The sequence below is a fragment of the Rhopalosiphum padi genome, chromosome 1 (genome assembly GCF_020882245.1).
Source record: "Rhopalosiphum padi isolate XX-2018 chromosome 1, ASM2088224v1, whole genome shotgun sequence".
Taxonomy (NCBI): Eukaryota; Metazoa; Arthropoda; class Insecta; order Hemiptera; family Aphididae; genus Rhopalosiphum; species Rhopalosiphum padi.
Window position 1 is genome coordinate 35,103,530 of NC_083597.1, and position 10,365 is coordinate 35,113,894.

Sequence of the window (10,365 nt, forward strand, 5' to 3'; positions counted from 1 at the left end):
AGTCAGTACTACAGTGGTTGAGTGGTAGTTCATGCCACAACCGTTGAATTATTATTATTATTTTTTTTTGATAGCCGTGGTCATGATTTACGTTGTCTTTGGTGCAATATTAATTTAATCTTTTCTCTGCCCCGTGTCTACAGTGTGAAGCTACTGTCGGAAATAAAACCGAATAGTGAATACTAATTTATATTTTCCTGATTCCGGCTTTATCTGTATGAAAATATCTGTATGAGTAAAAGAGTAATATAATATTTATCCTAGAACTTTTATTAATCTATAGTACGAACATTAGTATCTAGTACTTTAGTACACTTGTACACTACGAAAGTACGAAATACGGAAACAAAATATCGATCTTCAATAATTGAACACCGAATCCAGATGAATTCGGTTTTTATTAAATAATTTTATATTGAAATTAAAAGATAAAAGTGTTTAAAATTTCAATCACCAGTCTGATAATATAACAACCGAGTTATAACTAGTCATATTGTTATTTTTTCTATTTCATTAGACAGTGCCCTGCCGTTAACAATTGAATCATGTCTCAGGAAACCATTCAGATCCTTATTGACATGGGTTTCCAGAAAGAAAAAGCGTATGTTTATATTTGTACCCATACAGTGAAAATGTTTAATTTTTTTCAACATGTTTTGTTACAGCGAAAAGAGTGTTTTAATGACAGAAAATAAAGGCGTTGAACCTGCTATGGAATGGTAAGGGTTATTTGTTTATGTGGATTATATCAGCAATGTGATGAAATATTAAACAATTACATTTTTGATGTGCTACCATTTTAAAAAATTTCTATTTAAATTAATTACAGATTCTGTTAAAAAATTGTATTTTTAACTAAGGATTTTCTTTAACTATTATATTTATTAAAATGCTGTATGATTTTTTTGAATGATTTCTTTTGTACGTGCTAACATAAATTATTTGTCATAAGGTTATTGGCACACAATGATGATGAAATGGGACCATCAACTTCTCAAGAAGGTTCTGCTTCAAACAAGTCAGATACAAATACTACCTCATCTTCAACAGTAGCTAAATCATACAAATGTGAAGAGTAAGATAATTAATTAATAATGTATATATTTTCAGTTATAAACAAGTCAATATAGATAGTTTATAATTTAAAAATTAATTTATAATATCAATCACTTACTGCATTTCAATTATTATTAGCTGTTAGTTACCATAAATTAAAAATTATGAATTTAACATTCCCAGACTCATGAGTTGTATCAAAATTTTCTTAATTTATTTCCATTTAAATGACAGCTCATTTCTGCTTTCCTTATATGACTTCATTTTAGGGATTTTAAAAACTCTTATTTGCTTTAATTCAAATTTCTTTTTATAAAGGAACTTTTGATAAAAAACCTTTTTCCAATTGTTTTCTAATAAAATGTTTATTTTTAACTCTCCAGTCAATCATATAATGATTACGGTTAATAAAATTACCATTTTTATGTTTTGTAATTCTATTAAATGTATTATATTAACTGTTACTAAATACATGTTTACAACTTGTTAGGACTAAGATAATATTTAATTTATAATTGAAGTAACTGTTAGTATATAATTGAATAAATAAATTACTAGTATTGTAAATTATGTTTCTACTATTTCTAGCTGTAACAAATTATTTACTGATACTACTGCATTAGAATATCATGCCATGAAATCAGGTCATAGCAATTTTGCAGAATCTACAGAAGAAAAAAAACCATTAACTGAAGATGAAAAAAAAGAACAAATGAAAAAATTGGAAGAACGTCTAAAGGAAAAACGTAAGGAACGTGAAGCTAGAGAAAAAGAAGAAGAATTAGAAAGGGAAAAAATTCGAATTCGCTCTGGTAAAGAGATGGCTGCTGCTAAAAAAAAGTAAAATTTTATTTTTATTATAATAATTTGTTATTCTATCAATAAAAATTATCTTATTTCATTTAGACTTGAAGATGAAAACATAAAAAAAATTATGGATGAAAGAAAACGTGAAAAACAAGAAGAAAAAGTTGCCCGTGATCGAGTAAAAGCTCAAATAGAAGCAGATAAATTAGCTAGAAAAAAATTGTATGGACAAGTTTCAGCGGAAGAACAACCAAAACAAGTTTTACCAATAGCTGTAAGTCCTCAAAAACAAACAAAGGATTATACGGAAACAAAATTACAGGTTAATATGCTTAATACACATAATGAATTTTAGTTATTAGTTATTACGTACAATTTACAACCCATTAGTATTTAGTAATATAATTTTTTTTTAAATATTATTTAAGTTTTTGAAATTCACACAAGGTAAAAATTTAGGATACTATTATTCAATTTTTTTCTAATAAACTTCAATATCATTATTGACTAAAATTATTAGTATTTCTCTTACCTGGAAATTATGGTCTAGCCAGAGACCAAAAACACAGAGTAGAACCTTAATAATTTGGACTAATTGGGGTTCTAGGTTGTCTAAATTAATGAAAGTTCGAACTATAGAAAATAATCTAAAATCGTAAATTATAAATTTTAGAAAATTATATTGAACATGATATTATACAAGATAAAATTCAATACAGTGTTAGACTTAATAAAATCATTATGAAGTACTCACATATTTTTTTTTATTTTTATTTATATTGATATCAAAAAGTAAAATATAATTACATATTAAGGCTCATTTACGGCTGTCAGGACTAATAGAGACTGTATTTATAACTATGTTTAGAACAATTAATTAGATTCTTTCTTATATTCTCTCCGATGAATGTAGTTTAATTTTTTTTTGTAGTAATGACTAATTTATATTTATTTCAATGTAATGTTATTTAATTTTTGTTTGTATTTAGATTCGTCTTACAAATGGTCAAACAATTGTCCAAACATTTAATGTTAAAGAAATGATGGCTGCTGTAAGAGTTTATATTGAACTAAATCGTTCTGATGGTGATGGTCCTTTCTGTCTTATGACTAGTTTTCCAAGAAAAGTATTTACTAGCGATGACTATGAAAAACCACTTGATCAATTAGGTAATATGAACATAAAATTGTTTTTTATTAGTCCAAAACTCAAAAGTTATAATATAATAATTTTAAATTAAATTATTCTTTTAATAAAATTATAAATAAAGATGTTCTAATATTATGATAAATTTGGTTTCATTATAATATTACTCTTTATGCTTTCTGAAAGGTGTTAAGTATTTTTTATTTGGAAGTAATATTATGACATTAATAATTTTTTTAATATATAATTTAAATTACTTCCATATTTATATTTTATTATAATTCAAATTTACAGGAAAATATATTTTTATTTAGTTAATATCTATTTTATCTAAAAAATATATTTTGTTATTGAGTTTTGTAGTTGCTATGTAATACTGGAATAAACTTTAAAAAAAAATCATACTTACATATTTTAAAATATATTTCCATTGTTTATATTTTCTAGGTTTGGTACCAAGTGCTGTTTTAATCTTAACTAAGCCACAACAATAAAATTAATAATTATTATTTTTGTAATATCTATCTTTTGAAATTTTTATAATAAATCAATTTTTTTTTTTGTAAGCACAATAAAATTGGTTGGTTAGTTTTTTACTGAAATATACAATTATGAATTTAAATATATTACCATAAAGTTAAATAAAGATTTTCATTTTTAAATGGTATTATGTGAGTTTTTTATTTTTGTTTATACAGTGTGTTTCCTTTTAAAGGTAATACAAAATACTTCAGTCCTGTGATCTCAGATTAATATGGGGTTTTCAGGAGAAGATAGAGAATACATAAATCCACAATTTTTGATGATTGTCGAATTTTTATAACTTCCAGTGATGGACATGCGTAATACAACTTTCATTTTTTTTTAATAATTGCAGATGTTTTCAACATCAAATTTGGATAGATCTAATTTTTTTAAGTTATTTAAACCTATTAACCATGGCTCTTAAACCAAAATTGACTGTATGACAAATGTTCTAATGCAAATGTTTTAATTTAAATAATTGATTAAAATTATAAACTTATTATGATATTATAAATTTCCATGCGATTCCGCGTAATTCAAACAAAAAGTTATATATGCTTGTGCAGAAATTCAAAGGGAACACATTTTAGCAGCTAAGTAATGGGCCATCTGCAGTCATGCATGGAGAATGATAATTAATGGGAATCATGAATCGTGATCGGTAATGTAGAGCCGTAGTAACTTTAGCGAATTTTTTGAATATCACACTTAAAATATGCAAAGTTATGTAAAATCTATGGGAAAAACTTTGTTCTGCCATGTTCAATTTAAATCTAATATTGATTTTTAAAAAAATTGTTCTTATATTATCTACATTATTCTGTATTTATATTAAAATGTATATAAATTAGTTATATTATTAATCAGTTGTACTTATCGATTGGAAAAATATTTGAAAACTCAAATGTTATAAAAATCACATATTCTATATTATAAAAAAACAATATTCAATATTATTTATTTATTTGTTTTATTATAATTTCAAAAACAATTAGTATTTTAATATTAACACTACAAAAATTTGAATTATATTTGATTAATTCTTTAAAAAATTTTAATTTAATATTCAATGGACCATATTACACAATATAAATTCTGGATTTATTTATTTGAGGACTTGGGTAAACCACACATATGCTATATGGTTAATAGGTATTTCACTATACTTGATTATATTAAAAACTTATAGGAAATAATTTTTTTTCAAATTTGTAGTTTTCATTTATTATTATATTTATAAAATTAATATTAACAAACATTTAGGTAGATGTAAAAGAAGTATAATTAATCTAAACAAGTACTATTATTTTTTTCTTACAGAAATTTTGTAATGAGTAGGGTGTGAATTAAATTCAATATGCACATATTATATACAAAAAAAATTAATATAATACATGCTTTTTTAACAATTAAAAATCCAATTATCAGTTACATACACATACATTTATACTAGGCTTTATAGTTTATTTTATACTATTATGTAATATTATAATTATACAATATACATAATATAGTTTAAACTGTTTAGATATAACCTTACGGTAATTGGTAGGTATTTCATTAGTTAATGAAAAAAAAAAAAAAAAAGAATAAATAAAACAATAACAAAAATGATTAAAAAATAATGTGTATTAAATAAAATCTACAACTTGTAATCTTGTAAATTATTTATATTCAAGTCATCGCCATTTTCTAACAAATCTGTTGTACAAATCTTAGGGACATTAACTTTGGGCAAGTCTCTGAGTTCAGCTTTGCACTTATGAGTTTGGCTCACGTCTTTTCCAATACATCCGGCCAATATCTTTTTTAACATTTCTCGTTTACCTTTATTTACTTTATTGTTTAATGAGTCCTCGCTCATTACCCATTTATCAAAACGCTCCAAAGTTTCCAAATTGATCTCGGGTAATTTTCTTAAGACTCCTAATAACTGATCATTTTTACTACGATAAGTTTCATATATGTTAAGGCATGTAGCTAAAAGAGGACCCATATTAGAATCGTGATGACCAAACCAGTGAAGACTTTCTAGGACTGCTATTAATAAGTCAGGTGCAATTGTCATAGCAGTTCTTTCATCTTCGATAGCTAAATGTCTTACAACAATTTGAGATAAATACGTTGCTTTATAACTAGACTGACTATCACACCAGGGATGTAAGACTGGTCGATTATCCCATTGAAATATTTGACATGTCTTCCAAAATTGACTTATAGATGTATTCCACGACAAACCATTTAAAATACTTCCTACAATCAGGTGTCTTGATTGTTCATTTCGTAATAATTTTATACCTAATTCAGATAAATCACTATTAGGAATTTCTTCCACACTTCCATGAGGGCTTGTTTTTGATTCATTAGAACTAGTTAAACTATATCTTATTAAATCTAGATATTCCCTAGTTAATAACCGAATCATCATATCTTCTAATAGCTCTTCAGAATCTCCATCTTTATTATCATATTCTTCTCGTTCTGGTATATTTTTCCAAGTTACACTTAGACGTATTAACATATGAGCTAAAAAGGAATTAAGAATAGGAATCAAAACAGTGTCGTAGTATTTACTTGAACAGTTGATTAGAAAAGGTTTAATAAAACTCTTCATAATAATTCTAATGCGTACATGTGGTAAAGAATCTGCATCACTCATTATTGTTGCTTCAAAACTTGGAGCAAAATTTTGTAGAGCGTAAAATTGGTCTCCAAGTAATGAACACGATTTACCCAAGACATTTAAACACCCTTCATAAGCATTTAAAATAGCTAGTTTCACTTTGTACACGGGATCAGATTTTGGTTTTGGTCTAAACATCTGAAACGGATCATTTTTCTCAGACACAATGTTCTTTCCAAGTAAGGCCTCCCGCTCTTGTGGGAATATCTGTAAAATTGAACTATAACTAGGATGCATCATTTTCTTCACATTATCTGAACATAAAGAGTTTAAATTTTTTATTATTAAAAACACATTTGGAAGAAGTAATAAGACATGTTCAGTAACTGGTGAAACATTTGGGATTTTTGATAAGTTTGAATTTATGTTGCTTCTAGTCATAACACAAGCTAATACATTAATACAATGAGATAGATGATTTCGATTTTCCAGGCATGGATCAGATTCAAAATCAACTGGCTGTCTATCAAGGCCTAAATATGCTATTAATCCTTCAGGACATCCAGAAACAATACTTTGTACTTTTTGCCACATTAATTGACAAGGTTCTAAAATGTGTTTAATTAGTTGAGCTTGTTTATCAAAATCTGGCACATGATTATTTAACACTAGAAGTGACTCTTGCAAACGTAAACATACAGCAAGATTATCACCAGTTTTACTAGTTTTTAATAGAAGTTGATCACTTAACGAACACAGCTTATCAAAAACTGGTAGTAATAGATTTGGAAATTTGATACTTAGTTTTATAAACAAAGAAGCAGAGTGAAATTTTAAATCTTTAAGTGGAACAAACAATTGATCATCTGGATGACACTCAAGTATAAGATATTCACACATTTTATTAAGTGTAACATGAAGATATTCCGAAGGCCAGGCTGTTGAAGTTAGAAACACAAACATTGCAGATACAGATGAAAGAAGGAATGATAATATTAATGGATCTCTTGTATCAAATTTTAAACACAATTCAATTAGCTCCAAACCTCTTCTAACAATTTCAGAATCCATAGTCAAAGATAATTTACTAATGACACCATCTAATATTAAGACCATTACTTCCCATTCGAGAAACTCTGCAGAATCTTGTTCACCAATAGGAATCACTTTCATCCTTATTGAGGTTTTTTCCATACATGATTTAAGTAAGTTTTCTGTAACTGAAAACATAATAGTGTTTTCAATAGCAGAAGCATATCTGATTGTTTCAACAATTTCTGATCGGGTATGATAAAAAACAGTATTATAGCTTTCTTCATCTGTAAAATCAAGTAAGGTGAATGAGTCTAAGTTTTTGTAATCTATCTTAATTAATTTTTTTGACACTAACAAAAACCATTTTGGAATGTAGTTTTGTTTTAATAAAATGTTCTTACTGATTTCAGTATGTTTAAATAATGTACACCAGGCTTGATTAATATTTGTAATAACATTCAATGAATTATGAACCAAGCAATCTTGTAATAAGTCAACATAACAAAAAAGTATTTTTTCAGATTTTTCAATGTTAAAATTATGCAATTTATTATCTTTCCAGAAAGCACATAATACAGAGCTTAACATTGACACAACTTTGGATAATGTTTTTAAAAATATATTATTTTCTTCATTTGCTTCTTGATTGATTGCCTTGTGTACTACCATATATATCTGTTGTAAAGGTTGATCAAGCAATTGTACAACACATTCTCTTTCTTCGTTTTTACATTTTCTTGAAAGTAATATGGATAAACAATCAACAGCAGGTTGTCTAAAATTAAAATCATCTAATAAAGAGCACAAGACAGTGATAATATAACAATCTTTAAAATTGACATGCGAGAGTTGAATAAATTCAAATAATTCTCCAATATTAGCCAATGCAAGCTGTATTACTCGGATAAGTGCAGTTGCTGCATTTTGTTCATTTCTACTTAAGAACTCTAGATATTGTCTACAATAATTATCAATTACATTTATAAAGAATGGGAAAATTTTACACATACTCTGTTGAAGTTCTTTACTAATATCTCGTCGCCTGGCCGCATTGTCAATGGTTTGCAATAAGATAACATCTTCAATTAACCTCAAAAATATTAGCATAACAGTTTCTGTTTGACAACAGCCCAGTGTTGTAGCATATTCTAATTCATTTAACATTCCAGGCCAATGTTGAGGCCATTCTCTTTTGATCATTTCTACAACAACTCTAGCAAGAGCATCTTTCAAATAGTTGATTTGTAATGTGGGTGAAGCAGAATTGACCAGGCTCATGATGGTATTAAAAATTAGCAATTTGTCTTCTTGTACCATTTGATACCAACGAAATTTAATGCAATGCTCCATAAGTTGTAGGCCAAAATGTCGAACAATATCGGTGTATTGTGCACTGTCACTAGTAAAATATAAAGCACACTGACATTGAATACATAATGGAAACTCATTTTTAAAACTATCACATAGACGGTAGGCTTCGTGACGCTTTTCTTGTGACATCAATGGGTCCATGGTTAGATCAACAGCATTAGCAAGCTGTTGAACTAGCTGCTCTATAGGTGCATCTACATTCATGATGACTTCTGGACTCTAAAATTAAACAACAAAGACAAATGTTTGTTAGAATTTTCGAAAAATAAGGAAAATCATATCCATCTGGAAGTATCAATACTTTATAACTTAATAGCTAATTAACATCAAACACAAATACAACCAAATTAAACGAAATATTGTAATGCACGACTATTATTAATATTAATATTTGTTGTATTGGCACTTGAAGAGCATTTCATATAAAGAGTAAATATATAGAAATATAACTCACATAACGTTTTATACTCGATTAGCAATGATCGTTCAAAATTCGCCCATAGTTTTCCTGAGGCGAGCGGACGTGGCCACACAATAAACGAACAATTAATAAGCGACTTCAATTTGATCACTTGTATAATAAAACAAAGTTGATCATAGAATGTAAGAACACAAGATGTACAAAATAACTCGTAAGTCCTTAGTAAAATGTCATTATAAACCTGGTCTGTAAAAAATATGTCGAAAAAACAAGCATAAAATGAGCATCCGCAATCCGCATGTTCGAGTTCGACCAACAGACGTGTTATCAGCGGATAAATGTGGGTACAGTTCAGTTGTAAAGTGTAAACAGGAAAATAATTGCTATCGGTTATCATCCACGCCGTCAAAGAGATTAAATAATTGCAAGAATCCACAGTAGCAGAATAAATTTTATTTTAATTTAAATCTTTGATATTATGTCTGACAGAATTACGTCGTCATAGGGTAAAGATAATATTGTTTTAATAATAATAATATTTTAGCAATAAAAGCTACAAGGCCCACAGACCTTATACAAGTTATATCATTATATGTATTATTATACGTCTTTAGTACTTTGTAGGTAGGTACTCTGCTAAGTAGCAGGGGCGTGCCTAGAAATTTTTTCGGGGGGGGGGGGTCAATATTTTTCCGCATATATATTATATTATGTACAACTTTTATTAATAATTATTTTATTTTTCTAAGGGGAGGAGGGGTTGAATACCCAACCACTCCCTAGGCACGCCCCTGTATAGCAGTAATACCACAGAAAAAATTAAATAGCATTGCTTAATGCTTGTACTATTATACAAGATATAACACTCGTTTAAGTTTAAGTCACTAAATAAATCATAGTAAAAAAAAGTATTCTCATTAAAAAAAAAAACAGAAGTTTATTTTTTCAGAGGACACTATTTACAAAACCTCTCAAGAATTTTAAACTAAGCTGGTCTTAAATATATTTTAAAAGCTCAGAATTTGATTAAATTCGTGATTAAAAGAAATTAGGAAAATATATAGATAGCCAGATAGGTAGTAAAGAATGTTTAGTGAATCACCTGGTAATTGGTATTTAAAAAATGTTGATATTTTAATTTTGTTAATTGAATAATACTATCTACCTATTTTCCAATTTTAAAATTCTGAACGAAACGATAAACAGGTGCATAGATTTGTTTTGGGTATTAAAACATCGGCAGTATTATAGTCTACAAAATATGTTGTCGTATAATATATAGTTCTATTATTTCATTTTTGATAGTTTGATACTAATAATATAAGCTACATATACTGTATATTAATATTAAGATCGATAAAGTAACTATGTTTAATGACC

The 10,365-nt window shown here is 27.2% G+C and overlaps 2 protein-coding genes across 3 annotated transcripts; one reads left to right on the top strand and one right to left on the bottom strand.

Moving 5' to 3' along the window:
• Window positions 1-3,677, top strand: LOC132917356 (UBX domain-containing protein 1). 2 transcript variants are annotated; one of them, XM_060978064.1, is made up of 8 exons: window positions 1-229; window positions 518-601; window positions 666-719; window positions 953-1,075; window positions 1,645-1,896; window positions 1,963-2,185; window positions 2,853-3,033; window positions 3,458-3,677. In XM_060978064.1, exons 2-8 carry the CDS (start codon window positions 546-548, stop codon window positions 3,502-3,504), a joined length of 936 nt encoding a protein of 311 aa, XP_060834047.1. In that variant the 5' UTR covers window positions 1-229; window positions 518-545; the 3' UTR covers window positions 3,505-3,677. The 2 variants fall into 2 exon arrangements, with proteins under 2 accessions (XP_060834047.1, XP_060834046.1); XM_060978063.1 differs by having other exon boundaries at window positions 1-215.
• A 1,469-nt stretch (window positions 3,678-5,146) lies between these two features.
• LOC132931178 (exportin-5) lies at window positions 5,147-9,323 on the bottom strand. Its single transcript, XM_060997303.1, has 2 exons — window positions 9,019-9,323; window positions 5,147-8,783 (listed from the first exon to the last, which is right to left on the bottom strand). Exon 2 carries the CDS (start codon window positions 8,766-8,768, stop codon window positions 5,178-5,180), a length of 3,591 nt encoding a protein of 1,196 aa, XP_060853286.1. The 5' UTR covers window positions 8,769-8,783; window positions 9,019-9,323; the 3' UTR covers window positions 5,147-5,177.
• Window positions 9,324-10,365: the final 1,042 nt, after the last annotated feature.

Excerpts from the sequence above, each read along its gene's own strand:
- LOC132917356 (XM_060978064.1), top strand. The coding sequence starts at position 546 with ATGTCTCAGGAAACCATTCAGATCCTTATTGACATGGGTTTCCAGAAA. Across the intron at positions 2,186-2,852 it reads ATACGGAAACAAAATTACAG|ATTCGTCTTACAAATGGTCA; the intron begins GTTAATATGCTT and ends GTTTGTATTTAG. Across the intron at positions 3,034-3,457 it reads AAAACCACTTGATCAATTAG|GTTTGGTACCAAGTGCTGTT; the intron begins GTAATATGAACA and ends TATATTTTCTAG.
- LOC132931178 (XM_060997303.1), bottom strand. The coding sequence starts at position 8,768 with ATGAATGTAGATGCACCTATAGAGCAGCTAGTTCAACAGCTTGCTAAT.